The following is a 23302-nucleotide window of genomic DNA, read 5'->3' on the forward strand; positions in this document are numbered from 1 at the left end:
CTTAAAAAAATCTTCTTTCAGTAAATTATGTCTTTAAGATATCTTTCTTCTCTAAGTGAATCTGCATTCCACAGGAATTAAAACCTTCTTAACAGAAGCTTGGTGGATTATTTTTTTTTTAATCTTTTATTATTTTTAAGCTATACCTTAAACTTATCAAACATAGGGGTAAGAAAGAAAAAGGAAACAATAAGTATAAATGATAAAATGAACTGAGAAACAAACCTTTAGTGTTTCAAGACAATTCAAAAAACCCGAAGGGGGGAGATACATACATCTGCCTCCCCAGCAGGCTGGTGAGGCTTGTACCCATGAGGACAAATGTTCTGCCTCCTTGGAGTTCACGCAAAGAAAGCTGGGCATGTCCGAAGGGCATTTCAGTCCCCCCGAGGTACAAATGACCCCACAGCTCCCCAGAAAAGCCAGGGTTACTACGCTTCTTCCTATAATATCAGTTATGTGGGATGAATCTGAATTTTCTTTATCAATCACTTAAAAGGTGAACTAGCAGTGGTGATTCACCCATTTGGTTCAGGGGGACACCTAGTGTCATTTGAGTTGTCCTAAGGTGCCACCAGGCCCACAGCTGTTATTTCATAAGCAAGTGAACAGCAAGTCCTGCACTAAACCTGCCAGTCCTACACGTGTCTCAGACACCCTGGAGCATCTCAACAGCCTCAAGGGTCCTCCATCTTACTGCGATGACCTGAAGCTTGACAGATGCCCTTGGCCAAGCCCACGTAGACACCTACCTGCAGGTGCCTTATCCGTAATGAAGGTGACATGAAGGTGTCATCAACAGCCACGGTTGAATTCAATACACCACAGACTTAACAACCATGTCCTGAACACCAAAGTGTTTTCAAAACACTTCTGTAAATCCAGTAAAACACCACTGAGTGAGTTGGAGTGGACTGAAGTGCTCACTGTCATTCTTTAATTAATTCTTGTTGCTCAGACAGGTTTCAGGCTGGCACAGAGGCACTTCTCTTCCTGGAAGCAACCCAAACCGGGCACCCTGCATACATCACAGGGGCAGTGGCTCCCCCGAGGCATCACTTAACTTCACAAACATGTAATGATGAGATAAACTAATTATTATTTTTTTTTTTTTACCCCAGAAATTCTCCCAGTGATGTGGCATACTTACCAGGGAATGGAGAGGAAGATGGACTTACTTCAAATCCCAGCAAAGAATATGGCAAACCATATATGAATTTTGGCCTAATGTGCATTCCCGGGGAAAACAGGTGCCTCCTGAGGTTACTGTTTGGCCAAAAGGCAGGTACAATCAGTGATCCAAAAGCTGCACTTTTTGCCCCTTTCAGGCCCATTGCCCTTGTCTCACCCCTGAGCAGCTCAGATCTCAAACTGAGCTTCCCGTTCAGCAAATACTTTGAATCTCCTTTGCAGTACTGCACCGTAATCAGTTCTGCTGCATAGCCCTAATAAAATCATTAAAGTATTATACATCAAAAAGCATGCACTTTGTCAGTGTTCTGCAGACAGTGAATGCTTCATGGGTATATATCCACTAATACTGCTTAGATGTGACAGTCAGGCTGTGGCCATAGGAATATTCTTAATCAGGACTCAAATACATAAGGATCTGTGTCCTTATGGGTTCTCTGATAGCAATCTTGTAGTGTCAGGGTGTCTGATTTTTCCAGGGGACTGGGAGGGATTTATAATAGAGAGGAATGACTATTGCCATATCACTTCCACAAGAATGGGAGGCTTATTTTCATGCAGTGTACAGATGTAAAGCTGAGTCCTCCCTCAGCTGCACAAAAACATATCTACATATTTCTATCATCTGCAAATTGGAAAAAAAAAAAAAAAAAGAAAAGAAAAAAAAACAATCAGGAAAAGGAGGTGGAAGCCAAATTTTTTTTCTTCCTTCAAATCAGGAGAAATCAACACATTTTGTAGCAAGGACACATTCAAAAATCAGTGCTAAAAGCCCCAAAAATATCCTCTTCACATCCCTTCATTAAACAGGCAAATTCTCCTGGTGGTAACTGGTAACGGAACCAAAAAATGCTGCGACATGAAGCATTGTCATTGGCTCCAGCCCATCACTTATAAAAGGGGGTACGACTGTAAATCAGTAATACAGCATCATATTGCCCTTGCCCTGAAATAAGCTAAGCTAAGGATAAGAGTCAAATGAGAGGATATACTTGTGTGTAAGCCATCCAGGAAGCCCGGTTTGAAAAGTATGGAACAATGTCATGGTCAACCAGCCTGCAATAAAGGGACACACAGACCCGTCCTGCCATTAACAGCTTGATCCCGTGGCTTCGAGATAGCCATCAAACGCTGCTTGCAACCTTTTCTGCTAAATATATACATATATAAAATAATAATAAAAGCCAGCTTTTTATTTTTACTTTTTTTTTTTTCTTATTTTTCTCAGGAAGAATATCCAGTGGTTCATGGGGAGGCTTTATCCTCACTGCAGCCTGTGTACTGTCTCTTTGAAACAGTGATTTATCCGGGCACTTCATTTTATTTTGCCCAAATTAAGGGCTAGTTACCGTCAGTGCCTAACATCAGGGAATCTCCTAAATCCCATACCCTGGGACCAAGGAGGGAGATAAATTGCTCGGGAGCTTGGATTATTAAACCAACAGTTAGGAAAAAAAAATCTATACATTTTTCTTGCATGGGATCAGTACTTAACAAGTTGTTTGCAACCATGTATCACTGGAAAAAGCTGTCAGCATTGCCTAATGGCCCTAGCTCCTCTCCCTAGGTCTGTGCATCCTTCTTCCTTTTGCTCCTGCTCCTTTCCCAATTAATCTGGGGTCAGTTGCATTCAGCTGACTCCATCTAGAGCTTCTTATGGGCATTTACATTTCACTTTTCTTGCATTTTCTCCTTCCAGCTCCAAGCATGTCACACATAAGTATTAGAGCTGGCTCTGGGATGAGCTTTGACCAAGGTTACTGACTGCTGGATCTCATATATACCCTGCTCACACATCACCACCCACCTCTGTCTCACTGACTAGAACTGACACTCTATTGGGGATGAACTCGTCCCAGATTCGCTTGCCACAGGTGCAGTCCTTATCCTGAATGACTCAGCTATCAAAGGGAGAGAAGGCATTTCAGCAAAGGGAAGAGCCCGGTTTGACAGTGAGAAGTTTGCCCTCCTCTGAATCAGCATCCCTGTGATGCCCTTATGAGCCCTGTGCATAAGAGGTGGAAACTCTGCAGGACTTTTTAAAAGTCAGGCAACTTAAAACTTGGCTTCATGTATTGTTTTTAGCAGGATCCTGCAGCTAGGTAAGCAAACACTATTGCAGTGCACAGACTAGGGTTAGTAAACATCCTTCGTGGCAGGACCATTTCTCACCACGAACCCCTGATCTCAAACACTCTGCCTCCCCTTGCCTGCCTGACAGCGGAGTGGTAAGTCACCTAGTTAGTATGAAAGAGAAGGTGTGGTGGTTTTATTATTTAGATATCCACAAACACTACCATTTTTCTAATAGCCGAGGCTATAAAGCTACCAAATGTTCACTCGTTGCTCCCAATCCGTCTTCCAAGTTAGAGGATGTTCAAGGAGAAGCATGCATCAGCCTCTGAAGGAAAGGGGTCGAGTGGCAAAGGAGCAAGAGTTTAAGCCATGATTTGCAGCTGGGGAAGCAGAAAATGCTGCCCCAAAGGTCTCACCTGAAGAGCTGACCCTCTGCTTGTTCCTGATCTTAGAGATATACGCAGCCCTGCCGGCTCTCATGATTCATGGCGCGCTGCTTTTTGCTGGTGCAGCTCTCATGAGAGATGGGCAGGGATGCACGCAGAGCATTCAAGGCTGCTTGCACACATCTGGCGATGAAATGGGGTCAGTGTGAAGGACACACCAGTCTTAGGACAGGAGAAAAGAATGGGATGATGGAGGGGAAGACAGCTGCTGGTCCTCCTCTGCTGGGCACCCTGCAACTGTTCAGTCTGGAGATGCAATGAGGAAAATAGGAGAAATCAAGAGAAACCTTCTATAAAGCCTGGGGAAAGGGGATAGACCAGGAGGGTGGAAGCAGAGAGCTGGAGGGATTCTGGGGCTGATGACAGGGACAAGGAAGCATGGTTAAAATCAAAATATGCTGCATTTAGCTACCTGGACAATTAATGATAATTCCAAGATCAAAAATAATCGTTGCAATTAGTGCATTATGGATCTATTTATGTAACTGCTCAGGAAAGAAGAAAATTATCTAGCCATGTTTTTGAAGTGCTCTGAGGAGCCAAGGAATTGATTCTTAAATAAAAAAGAAGTAGCTTAGGAGCATAAGCACAATAGATGCTCTGGGTGATCGAAAGCCATCCGTGGCAAAAGATCTCCATTAGTTACAAGGGCAGTTTATGCTGCAAATAATTTTGTACATGTAAACATCTTTCCTGATTACATTGATCTCCACAGGCTGACTCTTTACTCTTACATCCTCTCCAATCTCCTAAAATTAGATCCAAATCTTCTGACTATTATTACTATTACTATTTTTAATCCTCCAGTTTGCAAAACAGTGTATATGTGAATTAGGGCAGATCTGAAGCACAGATGAAAGCAATGGATTGGAGAGAGGGAAAGAGACTGCAAACCAGTCTGAGAGATTATATTGCGTCGAGAAGGCAAGTCAAGCACATCAGGCACTTCTGCAGAGAATAATGCCAATATAAAGAAATAGAAACCAAATTCTCCCTTCCGTTCACAGCTGAACCTCACTAGGAAATGCAGTCATACATACAAAATCAGAACCACGTCCTATAAGTACTTGATTTTTGTATGCAGGCTGCATGAAGGGAAGCAGCTTTAATAAATTGTGCTACATTTGGAAAAGCCATTTTAATTCTCTAATTAGCATGCATACAATGAAAACTAACTGTGCGTGTTTCTGTATACACATATCCAGAAGAGAGTTTAATGAACTGTATCTATTGCAAGTGAAACTGAAGTTTCATCTTCTCTGTGCTGTACCGTGTGATGCTGTGATGCAAGTTTCAATACCACAGCACACTTTTCTGCCTATAAAATATCTTCTTGCTCCTTCTCTCTTTTTACCCCTCTTAGATTCACTGTCATTGGTGAAGGAAGGAAGGAAGGAAGGAAGGAAGGAAGGAAGGAAGGAAGGAAGGAAGGAAGGAAGGAAGGAAGGAAGGAAGAAAGGAAGGAAGGAAGGAAGGAAGGAAGGAAGGAAGGAAGGAAGGAAGGAAGGAAGGAAAGAAAAGAGCTACACAACCATCCAAGTCTGGCTTCACATTAAAAACAACAAAATAAACAACCCATACACAACCACAAAAAAAAGGTCTTCCACTGTAGGCCATCATTTTCTGTTATCTACCTACCATTCTCCGCCACCTGAAACCAGCACAAGCAAAGCTTTATAGGATCAATACATGTCTTACCATCATTAATCACCAACAGAAAGGAACAAAATGAAGTAAGCCTGACAAAAAAGTGTCCGGCTATAAAAAAAAGACAGGAAAAAGGGTGAGGATAGATGAGGGGAAAAAAATGAAAAGGCTGGGACAAAGAGAGATCTGTAGCAATTCAAAAGAGACTCACAGTCCATCCTGCAGCTCTTGAGTATCATTTGAGGACCCCAGGGATCGAAGGCTTCTTTCCAGAGAGGTCACTGTAAACAGCGGAGAAAGAAAGATAAACAAGCAGCACACCTTTTTAAAGGAAAAATAATGGATTTTCATTTGTTTGTCTTTTAAGTTGTTTCCTTTCAAAACAACATAATGAAGTACTGTTTGGACAGGTACCCTGTGACACAAATGGGCCATCAGGCAATGCCCACTACCCCAAAATGGATAAATTGGGTCCCCAGCATGCAGAAATGGTGATTCCACAGATGCTGTGGCATGACGTGACGTGACAGCATAGCTGTGAATTGCTCCAAGTGGACATCAAGAGCTTGAACTCTATAAGCCATTCTAATATCTCCTAACTCACTGTTCAAGACTTTAACGGCCAAAATCTATTCTTTTAGCTCAGGTGTTTTACTGTGATTATCTCACGTGCTTGAGCTGGAGAGCTCAAGCTGGGCTTTTCCATCAGGAGAGAAGAATGCTCTACCCTAAGTGATCCTAAGTTGGAAACATGGTTTGTTTTGCAGAAGTATATATATATTTGTGTGTATTCACTCCACATCTTCATTCTCAGATCAACAGAAGATCATTACGTTTAGACTTAGCAAGTCAACTATGCAAAACACTTCAAGACCTTCAGTAACGAAAGATGCAAAATGAATGAGATTCTTTCTATTTACATGTGGGGTTTTCTCAGGATGCGTCCAGTTGTAAAAAAACACTTTTTGACCAGTTATCAGTCACACTTCAATATTTAAAGGAGGAAAAATAACAGATTAGAAAACATGTCTCAGCTACTCCAGTTGAAATTTAAGATATCCCCTGTTTGTAATGATTGCAGACTTGGTCTCGGTCTACAGCTTTGAACAAATCACTCAACTATTTTTCCACTGACAGACAAAACTGAATCCCCTCTTTTCTTCTGGGCTTCTGTGGGTTGGCACAAAAAGCCACAAGAAGAGACAAAAACGACTTAATGTGCTTGGATGTGGTATTCAAACAAGCTTGAATACCACCACCTATTTTCACCTTGCTCACTACACTGCTAGATCTCAACAGCAGATCTCAGTACAGAGCTTGGCAGCTCACTAAGATAAAGCCTTAAGGAACTGTCTACATTTGAGCTCATAATGATTATCCTTTGCTGGATGCACAATATTTTAAAGAATAAATTGAGAGTTTTCACTAATAGCCAATTGCTTCTCTAGTTTAACAGCATTGATCCTGCAAAGATCTCGCAGATATGATAATACTCTCCCATTCTGCTCCACAATCCTAACAACTCAATCTCCCATGGAAATTGTCCATTTCAAAGACAAAACTAAAAATACTTCCAGGCCCAGCAGCCCTTCAGGGCGCTGCAGAGCATGATGCTTGCTTGAATGTCCTTGGAGACCAGAGAGCGAGTTAAGGTAGCAAAAGCACTTCATACATTGAATTTCCAGGAACAGGTTAACGTCATGTGTGCAGCTCAAGGAGGGAGGAGAGCAGCTACAGCATCCAGGCACCTTTCTGTAACCTGAGCTGCAAAACCAAGGCAATCCAAACTGAAGGACTCTTTGCCAGCTCTTCCTAGAAATGAACACGGGCTTGAAGGAAGACAGATCTGATAGGCGGGTGCTTCTCTGCAAGAGCAGTATGGACCTTTGCTGCTGTCTGCTTCAGAGAAGAATTGAAGAGGAAACAGTTTTCTTTTTGCACTAAACTGTTCAAAATTTACACGCAGAAGAATCTGAGACAGGATTGCAAGAGAGGAGCAAAGCATTCATTGGGCAGGTGAGAAAATGACTCAGGTTGAAGTCCCCATCCTAAAATTTGATCTCATATTTTAACTCGAGCGTAATATTTACACATACACATAAAGATCAGTTATCCCTGTAGGACAAGATATGTGCTGTGGAACACACAAAATGTTGGCATTCGATATGGCTCTTACCTGGGATGTAGCACAACTGAGATGCAAACTTGAGCTGGATCTCAGGGGACTGAGCTCTTTTGTATTTTGGGACAGACCTACCTTGCTTTGGCTAAGAACAGCTCTACTGAAATCTGCATGGTTCTTGTTGTGGATATGGAAAATCCCCCCCAGTTTACCAGTTCTGATGATTCAAGCTACCAAAGAAGCAAAATGTCAAGTTGTGCTAGAGTGATGCTGTGAAGCCAGTGCTAAAACAGACATCTTACTTAAAAATCCTTGTACACTTCACATTAAAAAAGGCATATGCTAGTCTTCTAAGATGAGGCATCCACAGAGATCACTGCTGTTGGATCTGCACTGATTTACATAACCTGAAAGTTTGGCACCATTTGTCTATGCCATCACAATCCTTAAAATCAATGGGGGATGAGAAACCATCCCTAGATGGCAACGGAGACTTTATCACACCTGGGGGATGCTGAAAAATCCTTTGCTCAGCCTCTCAGATCAAGGTAATGGGATTGTGCATGGCACCAGCCTGTCACGGGGAGTCATTAATGAGCAAGTAACAGGAATTAGAGAGGGAAGAGACCCATCAGGGCACTCAGGTTCTCCATCTGGCCAGAACAGGTCTGATTCCTGCAGTATATCCTCCAGCGATCAGCCCTTTAGACACGATGCGCCAACCTAGCTCTGTTTACGAGTGTTATTTATTTTACTTATTTATAAGGCATTTACTGAGAGGCAGCTAAAAGCCATGCTCTGTCAGAAATGCAAAACCTTCATAAAAATGAGTAGAAAAAAAAGCCATCAACCAGACAAACCCACCCCATACCTGAGCTGCTTTTTGTGTCTTTTTTTTTTTCCACCCAAAGGGAAAAATCAACTAAAGAAGAAAATGTAAAACTTAGAGAAGCCAAAGTCTTATCAGACAAACTGCCTTATGATCAACAGAGGCAGCCCCCAAAGAACTAGAGACGGAAAGCAGATGCAAAGAATAGGTAAAAGTTCCCTCTACCCCTTGACACGTTTTAAAGAGATGGGTTAAAAAAAGTCCCTAAGCTCATGAACTGGCAGAAGAATGATCCAGTAGCACATAAACAGAACCAACGATCCTGGCTATGGCTTTTATTCAACACACTAGGAAGATTTCCATATCCACAGCCAGAAAGGGGAGCGGAAGGCATTTTTATGTGATATCTGCCAAGATGAGCTCAGAGCTGCAAAGATTCCCCTTGGTCAGGAGCCAGGTCCTCAACTGCCCAATAGAAATTTAAATCACCCCAAAGACTTAGGCTTCTGCAAAAATCAAGGAGAGCAAAGAAAAAAAAATCCCAGTATAAAGTTGACTTCTTGTTTCAGTAAGAATACTAATTCTTCAAAAATAGAAAAAATTAAAGCTGCCCGCAACCTTTCATTTTGGAAATTCAAACAACAGAGGCATAGCATGGAGAGCTAAGGGGAGAGGAGCATTTCTAGTGCCTGGTTTGGTCTCCAAATGCAAAGAATAACTTTGAAAGGCGCTAAAAGATTGGGGTAAGGCAGGAAAAGAAGGAAAAGGGGAGCTGTGATTGGATTTATGCAGTCCTGAAGGACATTCAACACACTATGCCTGGCGCAACAGGAGCACCAAGCATCATCTGTGAGCATCTGCAATGCAGGCACCCGCTCCTCGATCAGCCCATGGCACGGTGGTGCACACAGCTCCGACTTTTGCTACAAGCTCAGACACAGGGCTTGCTGGGTTGGCTGAAGAGACCATATGGTACAGCTGTGCAAGGCAGGAGGGATCCTGGGCATCTTTTCCCGTTTTACAACCCTACAAAGTTCTCCATCTAGGGTGGATTAGCTTTGCAAAATTTGAGCAGCACAGTCAGCTTATGAAGAAGCCACACGCAAGTTGAGGCAAACTGACTTCGGCAGACTGAAATAATCTGGGTGGAGAACAGAGCAACAACAGCACAGTATCTTATGGGCATTTTCTCAACCTAAAAGCACTTTAAAAAGCATTATAAATTCATAGATTCATAGATTTTAAAGGCCAGAGAGAGCAATTCTGATTATCCAGTCTGATTTCCTATGATAAAATTTTGCCCATCACTCCTACACTGAGGCTGTAGATTGTAGCTGGACTCCAGTATCTCTTACAAAAAGACATCTGAATCTTGATTTAAAGCTTTGAAGTTACACCAAATCCATCACGTCCCTTCAATAAGCAGTTCTAATGGCTAGTTATCCTCATACTAGAAAGATTGAATTTGTCTAGCTTTGACTTCTATCTCCTGATCTCATTACGTGTGAGAATGTTAGATTAATGAGCCCTATGCAATCTATTTGAAGTCCTTCTTCCCACAGAGGTACTTACAGACCACGATCGAGTCCTCTCAAACGTCTAAAACAGAAGTTCGGATGGCACGCATTTTAAAGTCTGATTTGCAGACTTCAAACAGTTGTCTTAGCTCTTCTCTGTACCCTCTCCAATGTTGCAAAATAGTTTTAAGTATAGGTGCTGTCATTACCTGCCTCAGTGCAGGCTACTCTAAGAGAAAGCACATCTTTGTTCACTCTGTACCGTCTTAAAAGGAGAAACCAAGACCACCAGAAACTGCTCAAAACAGAATTGAGGGGATAAATGCAATTACAACAAAGAATAAAAATATAAATTGGATCGTGGCATTTCAAGAAAGGATGCACCACTCACTTTAAAGGCTTCTCAGCACAAATTCCACTGGGGCAGGCATTGCCTAACCTGGTTAGCTGAAGTATTTATAGCACACGCAGACCCAAGCAGGTTGCAAAACTTCGTGCTGAGCCCTGCAATAGCCAGCAGCTGAAGTACTGCTGCCATTCAACATTGCCATTGTGTCCAGGTAGCACTTAGTGCTGGAAGAAGAAAGGCTGGTGCTACTTGAGGTGTTTCTGTATGTTATAATGCACTCATGCCCCATCCGTAAGCCGAGTATCAATGAGCACGGTTGGGAGGTTCAAGTTGTCATAGCAGCCTCAAGTCCGGGTCACGACATTGGAGGTTTCCCAAGGAAAAGCTCGGGTAAAAAGACCTGGGAGACCTGGTGGACACCGAGTAGAACATAAGGCAGCAATGTGTCCTTCTGGCAAAGAAGGTCAATGGTGTCTTGGGCTGCATTAAAGGTCAAGGGAGGTGATGCTTCCCCTCTTCTCAGCCTTGGGGAGGCCACACCTGGAGGCTTTGTCCAGCTCTGGACCCCCCAGCACAAGAGAGAACTGAGCACCCTGCTGTAGGTGGCCCTGCTTGAGCAGGGGCATTGGAGCAGATAGACCCAGAGACCCCTACCAACCTCAACCACTCTGTGATTCTATGAATTTCTCCATCTTCTGCATGGCTGTACCTCATCCTAAATCCCATCAGTCCCATCACTGCTCTCCAGCATCACAGAGGGCACGTGTAAGTTCAACCCAAAGGTGACTTGCAATGGCTGAATTTCTCAACTTGTGCTCTTTGAAGAAGGTTGCCAAACTTGGACCCAAACAGTTTTCCAGCAGGCTATAAATAACATGTTTTAATCATCTGGTTGTAGAATGTATCAATCAGTTTCTCCTCTTAAAAGTATCTAAAAAAAAAAAAAAAAGGGAACATGAAGTGTTGATTTCCCACTTTTATTTTGTCCCATTCAGAATCATCTTGTATGTGCAGCAACTGAGACTCTGAGAAACCACTGAAGAATCATAGACTTATACATGTTGAAGGGGATCTCTGGAGGCCTCTAGTTTAACATTTTGCTCAGAGAAGGTCCACTTGAAATCAAGGTCCTTTTCCAGCTCTGAGTATCTTGAAGGGTAGAGATCCCACAGCCTCATTGCAATGTTTGACCAACCAGATGGCCAGAACCATTTCCATCATATTGAATGTCCTTTATTTCAGACTGTGCACATTGCCTCTGGACATCCAATAGGTCTGACTCCACCTTCTCTACAGTCCCATATTGGGTAATTACACATAGGAGTAGGATCATTGTTAATTCATGTTCAACTTGTAGTTCACCACTACTCCCAGGTCTTTTCTTCAAAACAGCTTCATAGCAAGCCAGCACCCATCCTGTTCTTTTGCATGGGGTTATTCCATCCGAAGACATAAGAGAAGGTGTGAAAAAATATTTTTCTTCTGATTTTACAGCCAGCTGAGCACCTGAATACCTTCATAGGGCCTACCCAGCACCTGGTTTCAGGCCTTCAGCTTCACCTTCTGGGATACTGGAGAGCAGCAACGTCCATGTTGCAGGAAGTTCTCAAGTTCTTACCCAAGGTGAAGATGATCATCAAAAGCAAACTCAATTTTATCAATTCCTCGTAGTCATAGAAATCTCTGCACTTGAATTTGCCTGGCAGATGGAGGCATGACTACTCTGCAGCATACAAAAATCCCGACAGACAAAAGATGACTGTATTTCAGAAGATCTGCTTCCCATCCTTCTTTGAGCAAGGATCCCTTGCTAGAAAGACTGGGACCTTTCTCCAGGACACATGGGGAGAATTACAACAAGAAGGAGGCTCTGAGATCCTTTCTTTACACCTAGCCCAGTGCAGTGCCCAACCAGATCCCCTTAGACACAGATCAGGGAGAGGATCTGGCCAGGTGATTCACAACATCATGAATTTAAATCCTTGTCTGGCAGTAGTGCATTTTAGAACTGTAATACTATGGCACTAACAGCTATTCAGCAATGTTCCTTTACAGCTACCTGCAAAATACAGCTCTATATCCCACCCCAACAAGGCGCTGATGAGCCAGAGCACACCTCCAAAGGAGGGAAGCATTCTGCACCTCCAGTGTCCGGGGAGACACGAGCAGGAATAGCATCGCTGCTTGATCTACAGAGTGAAGAATAACAGAAGAGTTTTGCTGTTGGTGTTTTTATAAGGGAGATGGATGTTTGCAGGCTCGTGTGACAGGCTCCGAACACAGCAGTGCTGCAACACATTAGAAAATGAGTCTGGCTTGTTCCACCTTTCTGCGCTCTAACTCCCCATTGTAACAGATGACACAATTAAAAATAGAAAAGGATGTGGTCTCAGTAAGAATCGGAATATATCTGTGCCTGCTTAATGCAACATATGGTGGAATATTTTTACATCTTATAAAGAACTGTGTATTGGACATGTGCTGGTGCTCGTGAGATGCAGCAGCAAGAAAACTGCATTAATATTTGCTCCCTGACAACAGGAGCTGTCATACACGCACAGGAGTCATCAGCAGGACAGCACACAATCGACTAGGAAACCTTTCATTATACGCACCATTGGAGTTAATTCGGAAGACGTTGGCTGAAGTCTCCTGAAATAGTTCCTGCAGTTCGCTGGGATCAATCTGGGTGGCTGCAAAGACAAAAAGGGAGAGACCTGTTAATAGTGGAGACTGCCATCACTTTGAAGGGGGCTCCCCTCCCAGCAGAGCCTCCACAGGGGGATGCCCAGCTGAGAACCTTTACGGTAGAGCTGTCACAAAGGTTTTGTATACACACAGGTTGCAGCAACGACGATGTGCTGTCACACTGCACGCAGAGAATGGGCAGCACCAACACCTGCAAAAAGCCTGATCAGTCTCACCAGGCACAGGGAAACACCAGTAATATGGGGCCAAAGCACCCACGGGACACAAAGAATATGGTTTTTCTCCTGAAAAGCAAAATAATAATATTTGCTCACTGCAGTGTTGCTTCAGCAAGAAGAGAATTGATGGAGGACCCTGTCCTGTCCAAGCAGAGCTGTGCAAACCCACAGCAGCCTGAAGTGTTTTCTACTCAGCTGAAGGATGTAACAAAGCACTGAATCGAAACTCCTGAATGCTCTCTTTCATTAAAACACATAACAACTATTAATTCATTGCTGTGGGTTCCTCCTCACTGGAAATTTAGCCCAGCTAGGGAGTCGGATGTAGCCTTACACAGTGTCTGATCACTCATCACAGGCAGGTACCTACTGCATCCCCATTTCCATCAGGTAGCAAAGGTGACGCTGAGATACAGCAGATAAGGTTTACATGGATCAAGGCAGCCTCTGCAGGAATTAGCAGCCATTGGAATAGAAATGATTTCTGCTCATTTACCAAGTGGGCATGCCAGAGCTGCAAATAAATGAGAAACTGCAACTTCATCCCCAGAGAAGGAGAGATGTGAGGTTGGACTGGGCTGTACCACAGAGAAAGGACACGTCGCTTAAACCTTAAACAAGGGTCAGGGTTTTGGTTGGTAACAGTCCCCAGAGACAGACTCATTCCCCCTTATGCCTTTAGCACCAGCAATACGGCAGCAGCTCTACAGCAGATTTCCCAAGGTTTCACCCCATTCTGCCTCCCACCTGGGTCAGCTTTTGCAGGCTTCCCAGAAAAAGGGAAAGAACAAAAAGCCCTCCCAGTGCCATGCTCTGGGTGGCCCTGAGGACATCCCCCAACACCTCAGGACAAGCCTGATGTTCAATCTGGGCATCCAGGGGGTTTTCCACTGCTTCTCACCCACCTCACCCACAGCAATCCTTGTGCGAGACGATTTGGCCCTGTCCCAGCCATAAATAAAGTCCTGGCTCAGTCTGTCAGGTTGACACAAATCCAGGGCATTAAATGGTGTTTAATCAAAGTGCACAGGGTCTCATTGCCAGAGATTTTCCCACTCTTCTCCTCACACAGTTCCTCCTAAATCAGCTGTCCCAGACACTCCTCTCCGCTACTTCATGTGTCGGGCTATAGAACAAGAAATCAGCTTGGGCTTGTCTGTCCCCCAGGAATTTCACTTGTTACTAACAAGATCCAGCTTTCATTAAATCACTGAGAAAAGAGCAGCACAGGAAAAGGTTTTAGATCTTTACAGGTTGCACTGACCCCGGTTTCGGGAGGCTTTTCTTGATTTTTTTCAACAAAATTTAAATTTCTGGGTTAGTAATAGGGGAGGACGGGCACGTGGTGTCCAGGTCAGGGTTTCAGGGTGGCGTTTCCAGTTTCATGTAGGGAATTTGCTCATCCTCTACCACGTTTCCCTAATGGAAGTGAGGCAAAACAGGACAGAACAATGTGTGAGGATCATACTTTAAGGACATAAAAATATTTAACTTTTTAAGCCTCACTAGGATGATATTTTGGCTCGATGCATGAGGACTATTGGATGACAATCTCCCCCCTTCCAAGGCTTGAAGTCTGAATCCATAAAAATCTAACAGAGAAACACCTCACCTCCAAACGACCAACAGCCATGAATTCAATGAAAAAACAAAACCAGAAGTGGATGCGACGTTTGGCCAAGATTTCCAAACACTTTGAAAACGCAATGCTCAGAGAATTGCTTGTCTAACAAAACTGCACAGAATCTGGCTTACCATTTTCTGTATTTCCCTGCACCTGGACTTTTTATTTCATGCTGGAATATGGTGCTAGCTCTGTTTTTTTTTTTTCTTTTTTTTTTTTTTTTTTTTTTTTCAGGAAAGATAAGAAAATAGTAGCAGGGATGCTGTTTTACACTGCTGCTGCAATTTTGAGCTTCCACACGTCGCGCAGAAATGTTGTAACTATTCATGGAGGATTCGGCAGTCCAAGCAGACAAGCAAAACAATTTAAAAACAGCAGCAGAAAGCAAAGCAAAAATGCATCTGCACTGCCAAGCTAAGTGAAGACATATCAAGACTGTGAAAGAAAGTGAATGTGAGGCACATTCGTGTCTAATAAAAAATTAAATGTCTTCGACTGCATAAAGGGACTGCTAAAACATTACGATTCCCTGAGAAGGAGCATGAGGTTGCTGATATGCAGTAAATACTTGCCATGTCCCTACGCTAATAGAGGTCGGTGCCACAATTGGGAAAAGGTGACTTTTAATTACAGCATGGGTCCTGAAAGCCACAAGGAGTTTGCAATGGAAACGTTACAGAATCCCGCATCCAAATTGCTTCTCTTCTCTTTCCTTAATTGCCAAAACCACTTTTATAACTTCCAAGTATTGTTCTCATTTGCTTTTCCAGCAGAATTCCCTTGGCGAGGGACAGGACAAGACAATTTCCTACGCTACCAACTCCACCTCCTCCTCCCCACCTTGCAAATAGTGACAAACCAATACATTTATTTCAACTGGGAAAGAAGCAGAGGCCAACAATGGCATTTCTGAAATACTCCTACTATGTTGTAGGAAAATAGTTCAAAATAAACACTGAGAGAAGATACACACAAGCAAATAAGAGAGGATTAGGGGAAATTAGGGGAAAAAGATCGTATTTTAGCCTTAGCTGACTCCCTGGCTCTGTTTTGGACAGGCCTTTGCCAAGACAAACTCCGGAGCAGTTTGGAGCACAGTTTATCACAGTAATTGCTTCTCTAGGCAAAATCAGTGAGACTGTACCAGGTTTGCCTCCAGATGTGCAAAGCCATTTCAGTTACCCACTATGTGCAGCCTGTAGCCTGAGTTGTGTGATACCCCTTGCACTTTGGGCTGAACAAAACAAAACAAAACAAAACAAACAAAAAAAAAGAAACAAAGGAGACAAACATCTCAAATACCCTTGCAAGCCTCAGACATTTTTGCAACTGTTATTCTACTAGAGACCAGAATGCTTTCCATGTTCCAGTGCAGTTATAAACCTCAGCCACTACCTAAATCATCACCTCCAGGAGATACGAAGGATGAGAACCAGAGGGGATGGAGGGATGTGAGCTGGTCGGTGCTTGGACCAGAAAAAAAAAAATATCATATGGGGGGCTCCTGGCTCTTGGTTTGCTTCCTCCGTCCTGCTCTGAAGGAAGAAAATGCTGCTGCTGCATGTGGGTATCCTTGGGGCTCTCAGGCTCTTAGACAAGCAGCAATTTGCTTCAACCACCACCGACAGCAGTTCTTGCAGGGGAGATATCTGAGCAAGCTGGCGAGCAGAAATGTTTTTTTGGTTCCTCTGCTTATTGGGTTTTGCCTCTACTGATCTGGATATAATTAATGTCCAAAGGGGATAGCTGGAGGTGCAGGACAACACGGATGGCAAAGGTATATACAGGAACATCCTTGTGCTTAATGCTAATGAAAACTGCCCATGTTCCCCATGTTAATCTTCCTTGCCTATTAATTATTTCACACTAATTTGAAGCTCCTAATGGCTTTTCTGCAGCCAGGTGAAGTCAATTGCCTCCATGATCTGAATGTTATAGCAAACCCCAAATAAGTCAAGAGTTGCAGAAAGGAAGAGACAATAGTTGAAGCAATTCCAATAAAAAGGGAAAGGAAAAAAAAAAAAAAAAAAAAAAAAAAAAAAAAAAAAACAAGCATTCAATCTTTCTACTTACAGCACTAAATGAGGCTGCAGAACTCAGCACCTCAGGTTCAATGCAAGTATCCCCAGTGCACCACTGTGAGCTATGTGAGTCTCTGCAACATAAAACACGGTCACAGATTTCCTGCATCTTTGCTCATCTGAAAGAATTAACTCAAGCTGTAACACCAGCTTTTGCTGGGAAAAAAAACCTTTCAGCAGAATATTACTCAGTAGCCAAACTCCCCTTCTGTGCTGTGAAACTCCTGCAAGGAGAAAAGTACTGGTAGGGAGCAAGCTGCATGCCATGAGGTCAAACCATCCACCCTACATCCTCTATTTACCCCTATCGATAAGGATAAAGGACAAGGGGCTTCAACTGCACTCAAATCCTGTGGCTTAAACTTTTCACAACCCAGCTTAAGACACATCTCACCCATCACGAACCCTGCTCCTTCCCCAGGACCAGGTGACCCATTGGAAGGCTTCAATTCCCCTCTCAAAGACATCTCATGGCACTGACCTCAGCTATCCAAGAGAGCAACGCTTTCCTGAAGGCCACAATTCACAACAAGAGCCACGTTCCTTTGGCACTGGGAAATCATAGGATCACAGAATCATTAAGATTGGAAAAGACCTTTGAGATCATCTAGTCCAACTGTCACCCTACCACCAATATCACCCAATAATCCATGTCCCCAAGCACCATGTCTAACCTCTCCTTGAACACCCCCAGGGACGGTGACTCCACCACCTCCCTGGGCAACCCGTCCTAATGCCTGACTGCTCCTTCTGAGAAGAAATGTCTCCTCATTTTCAACCTGAACCTCCCCTGGTGCATCTTGCGGCCATTCCCTCTAGTCCTATGGCTAGTTAACTGTGAGATGAGGCTGACCCTCAGCTCCCCACAGTTTCCTTTCAGGTAGCTGTAGAACTAAAAATGAAAAAGCAGAAAAAAGATAAAGGAGACAAAGAGTAAAGACAAAGCAGCAGCTTGTCATGGGGAAGACAGAGAAAGAAAGAGCCACAGAAAAGATACAAACACACAAGAAGTGTTGGGTGCACAGACACAAATTCCTGCAAAGACCAGAGAGAGCCCTCATACAGCATCCCAGGGTCCTTCTCCCCATGGACTCTCTGGTTTCCCATGGTTCATGCCAGTCCTCAGCCTCTCATGTTGCAAGAACACTCTTCTGCTTTTCAGCCCCATTTCCATTTCGCATACACGACAGGGACCTCATTTATCCTCATCAGCTCTGCTCTTGCGTAGAAACTGGCCAAAAAGCTTCAACAAATACCGGTGTAGAAAGGATTGGCTAAAAGAGTGTTGGGACAAGGCTTGTTTCCTCAAGGAAAAGAGTTTAAAATAGAAAGGGAAGTGGAAGGGAATGAAAGGAGCTACATCGTGTCTAATGTTGTGAAGTTGCTCCTGGCATGCAAGCTTAGGAGGTTTTTATTTCCTCCTGTTGAAGTTTGAGTGAAATAAGTGATAAAGGGAAATGTAAGCAAAAATCACACTCATCAGGCAGCATGCTTTCCACCAGCGTTGGAAAACGTGATGCTGCTTCACGTGGAAATGCTCTGAAGCTCTCTGCTATGGATTAGTACAAAAGATTTGGATGTCCTCAGCTTGGCCCTAACACCAAGGGGGGCACTGAGGGGATTACACATTTAAGAAATGGGCTAAAACCAGTGTTTGCATCAATCTTCTTCCAACCCCCCTTCTCGTACAGTGGGGTCACTGTATTCAGGAACTCAATTACCTATGGGTTAGCTGGGGGTCTGGGTTTGCATTGACGCTCAAAAACTCCTGCTTATTTTTACGAAGCTGCCTTCCTGGGTTGGCTTAGTGGAGGCACCTGAACAAATAAAAAAAAATAAAATAAAATTCCTACATTTCTTAGAAATGAAGCTTTACCTGAAGAAGGTATTAAGGCAAAGGCATCTCAGCTAGGAAAACCCATTTCATCCCACCCATCCGAGAGGGAGATGTGTTTAGGTAGTGAAGAACCTCCCTCCTCTTCTCCCCAAGAAAAATGCACAAAGCCAGGAAGTCACCCTGCCCTCAAAGCCCTGCTTTGATGAAGTACCTTACTTCTACCTTATCTCCCACCAGATAAACTAGCAGAAAAAATACAGAGCAAATGAGACAAAAACAACCACACTACTTTAATAAATTATTTTTTCCTTGAATGACCTACCACATCTATAGCAAGTTGACTGGGGCAACAAAGATTTATTATTTCCAAACCAAGTTGAATGCAGGGGCTAAATTCAACGACTGCACAAGACCAAGGAGGTAAAGCAGGCAGGGAGAATCACTTCGGCTTGGAGAGGATCCCTCCCAGTCATGTATTTTTTTATCATGATTATTTTTTGGTGTGCTCACTAAGTAGTTTCCATACATTAACCTTTCTAAACTTCTGAGGTTTGTGCTTTAGTTAACAAGTCCCCAGAGAAGTAACTGCAACGCACGGTGTCTCCACTACAAGTGTTCCTGGTAGAGCTAGCAGTTCTGTGGGGCTCTTTCTTGGAAGATCCTAGGAAATAAAAATACTTACAAATATAAACACAACACATTTCTCTGAAAGGAATAAGAAGCATAGAGCCTACACCTAGGAAGAACGCCAAGAAGCTCAGGAAAGAGGTTATGGAGGCAAACATTTCTCACGTAGGTGAGGTCTAGGGCAATAGGACCAGAACTGCAGCTTGGCAAGGGTCTGTGCTCTTTTGTTTCCTTCTTTGAGTGCGTACGTTAATAAGCAGATGCTGACGATGAATGTAACGAGCTGTTCTAGGTGCACAACCAGTGCTGGTGTCTCCTCGGCCCTACAGCTTGCCCTGCACATCCAGCAAAGCAGGACGGACAATGCCAATGTACCAGCTTCTGGGTAGTCTGGCCAGGGAGATGTGAACTCGTGCTGATGGTGCGTAGCCAAATCACCATGGATTCACACCCCCAAGGGGACGTTTCCACCATTCTCATGGCAGTAGTCAACAAAACCAGCCCCCACACCCACTCACGCAGTACTAAGGCAAGAATGAGAGATATCTAAAGAGGGTATCAAGCGAAGAAGCCACGTCTATCTAGACCCACACACTCCTTCCAACCCTACCAGCATCAGCTCTTGGCCAAGCCGTGTGCTCCTTGGAGATCACCATGCCACTCCACGTGGCTCCACATCAGGCCACCCTGCTCGAGCATTGTCCAGCTCTGAAGGTCTACACTGAGACCAGAGAAGCTATGACTGAAACCTTGAGAGATCACACATGTAACCTTAATGACAAGCAGAGCATCAGAAGAAGTGTTAGGGAAAGCTTCTGGCATGAAGTGCTATTGAGATGTTGAGACATGCTGTAAATGAAGAAGGGTAAAGGAAAAGGGGTGAGATGAGGCAGAGATGCTGGATAGAGGCTGCCTCCAGCTCACAAATACCAATGAGACTCCACAAAAAAAGCCCCAACCACCCAACCAAGTTTATTACATTATGACCCTACCAGTTTATTATAATTTATCAATAATAAGTAAAAAAATAAAAAACTCTGCCTTCTAATTCTTCAAACAAGGAGAACAGTAGCTCTTGTTAGTTTAGTAGAAGGAAATGTCAAAAGACTCATGAGACCATTACTGGAAAAAAAGGCTATCACTTCATGGCAGGTGATGGCTAAGAGTGATGTGAAAATGATCTGAAGGTCAGGCTGGCTTGGTAGCCCCCGGGAAATTACTTGGTGGGATTCTCGGTCCTGTTTCACCTGCTCAAATCTCCATAAAATTAATAATGTAATTTGGACAGCAGTGGAAGCTTTCCCCACAGATATCCCCGTTTACAGAGATGCTCGTGTCCAAACAGAGGAATTAGGGAACTGTTGATTTTCTGTGATGGCTAACTGCAAAACAGACAAAACTGTAAGTAAAATTTTATGGAGTACATGTACAGATTAGAACTGTGCGATGGATTGAGAAACCGCTTATTCTGGCAGAGTGTGGAAGTCTGGCTTTGCTTGGACAGTTTTACAATTAAGAGTTTTCCTCCATTTTTAAACAAAGAGGAGGCAAACATTAAAGGTTTTGCATAATTCTGATGCGTTACCAAAATGTAGTTGAGGAGCTTTTAAATAAAACAAAGCACTTTGATTTTTCATTTTTTTTCAGTAGAGGTGGATTAGGAGAGAGTTAAAAAGAGGATTCATTTTTGAATGAAATAAATCAATGTACTGGAAAATATCAATTCATTTGCAAAATTTCCCTTCCAAATCCCATTGCTTCCTGCTTTCCAAGATGGAAAGTCTAATCATGTTCCCTTCTTCATGCTCCAAAGCAGCGGCAGAACTATGCATAATGGCAGAGCCTGCCTGCATTTTTATAAGGATACCCAAATTGTTGAAAAAATGGCAATTAAAGTCATTTGACGGATTTTTATTTTTTTTTTTAATGACGATGTGGTATAAGTATATAAATAAAACCTCGGTGAAAGCCTTTTTTTTTGTTTGCACTGATATATCCCCAGGATAGTCTGCAGCACTGTGCTAACGCAAACACAGACACAAGCACCAATGTTATGTGAAAATGCAAAGGACTGACTGAAAATCAAAGTGAAATGGATTGATCTTACACTCACTGCCCAAGCTGTAGGAAATGTAATGTGAAAACAGCCAACGAAAATGACAAAGAATACAAATATTTTTGAAACGTTATTATTTGAGGTTTTCTGTATAAAATACAAAATAATGTTGTACAGCTCTTAATCAGTCTCACTTTTGGTCTTATTAATGCACTGAGCACTAATTGCCTTACAAAATACCCTTTAAAAGATCTAGGCTATTAATGACAAAATGGAGATGACTGTTTGATTTTTTATTTATTTATTTGTTCTGATTAAATCTGTGCGATGCCACGGAGTAATATTAGAAAAATCAGCCATATGAATAAAAGAGAAACCTTTAGAGAACATTAAAACAAGGTGCTTGCCAGTTGAAAATATCCAAATAACCATGTTTTTTTCATGTCTCATAAATTACGGATTCTATAAACCGAATTCTGATATCTAAACTCGTGTACCAGAAGGGCCCCTGAGTATTGGATATAAGGTTAGTAATAAAAATGAATGAAAAAGGCAGATCCCAGCAGACAATAGGTATAAGTGATGATTTATCCTTACTGCCACTGTACCGGAGGGCTTCTAGTCGTGGGATGAGCCACTAATGGGAACTGTAAGGACAGTGACAGTGACTGTGCATGGTGATGTTCCAACGGGGATGAAGTGTGGGCTGGGACAAGGGATTGCTCCTTGCTGCGTTGGTCTGCGTTGGTCTTGACACATGCAAATCCACAGAGAAGGGGAGTTGGCAGAGGAGAGCATGGGGATGAGAGCTCTGCAGGAAGAGGTGGAGGTGCAAGAGTCACTGCTGGATCCCAAGACTGCTTCGGGGTCAACCATGTTTGTTCCAGCACAAGGTTGAAGAAGCTCTAGTGCAGAAAATGCTTCGTCCCCATCTCCTTCCTCTTCGTCACGCCCTTTGTTGGCCAGGCAAAATAAATTCAGGTGAGCTCAGAGGTACAGAAGACAAAATGTACCTGTTGGGATTAGAATCAGCACCCTTGAGGAGCCCCTGCACTGTCCCGGAGATGTTTTAGCATTATAGCAGAGGTTTTATAAAGCAGAGGTCCCAGAGGGATGAAGTGAGAGCTGGCATGGTGAGATAGCAGAAGGTACTGAAAGATGGGGCGGATGCAGTGGGAAACAGCGATGGAGCAATGCCACAGCTGGCATCTACCTGCAGGAAAGAAGAGTGCTCTGTGGAGCAGATCTCCACAAAAAAAAAATAAGCTCAGAGCAAAAGCAGTGAGTGATGCACCTTCCCCTTCCACAGAGCTTTGCTCACTAGCAAAAAAAAAGAAGGAGCAAGGTAAAGTATTACAAGTCCTAAAGAGGACTGAAAAAGAGCAATAACCCCTTCATCGTTTCTTGGTAAGCTTTATCTATATTTTTAAGTAAGAAAACTATACGGATATTTTATGCAGAACACACAGAGCACCTTCTCAACCTTTCCTGAATGGAGGAAGAGATTAATTTGTTCACCCAAGAGTAACGATAACACAAACTGACCCATGGAACCAGCTCTTTTGGAAGAAATCATAAAAACCTGTACAACCATTCGGTGAGGATGAAATAACGCTATCACTGCCATCCCTTTTGAGAGTTACCTGGGATGTCCCATGTACACCTGCTCCTCCTAAGCTTATGGGGTCAGTAGAAGTTGTAGCACTGGCCAGAAGTCGTATTAATGGTCATAGAATGTCTTGTTCTTATGAAACTACTGCTGTAATTATTCACTGGTTAGGAAAGGCTGTTCTAGGAGGTGTTGCTCAGCTCTTTCTCCCTGGGATTCATAAAATCCCTGGGTTCTCAGTTCTCAGTGCCAGGGGATGTTACCTGCAAGCCCTCCTCTTGCTCATCGCTATCAAGATGGTCAGTGGAGGCAAACATGGAAAGAAAGAGAAAGAAAGAAAGAAAGAAAGAAAGAAAGAAAGAAA

At 43.2% G+C, this 23302-nt stretch overlaps 1 protein-coding gene across 2 annotated transcripts in view; it reads right to left on the reverse strand.

The window, feature by feature from the left end:
* TSNARE1 (t-SNARE domain containing 1) overlaps positions 1-23302 on the reverse strand; it is a 444539-nt gene that overhangs the window by 295815 nt on the left and 125422 nt on the right. For both annotated transcript variants that reach the window (XM_035317254.1, XM_035317253.1), the window contains exons 3-4: positions 12793-12870; positions 5572-5641 (exon numbers count right to left, since the gene is read on the reverse strand). In XM_035317254.1, coding sequence (XP_035173145.1) covers positions 5572-5641; positions 12793-12870 — 148 coding nt within the window. The remainder of the gene's footprint in view (positions 1-5571; positions 5642-12792; positions 12871-23302) is intronic.

Source organism: Oxyura jamaicensis, chromosome 2 (genome assembly GCF_011077185.1).
Source record: "Oxyura jamaicensis isolate SHBP4307 breed ruddy duck chromosome 2, BPBGC_Ojam_1.0, whole genome shotgun sequence".
Classification (NCBI taxonomy): domain Eukaryota; kingdom Metazoa; phylum Chordata; class Aves; order Anseriformes; family Anatidae; genus Oxyura; species Oxyura jamaicensis.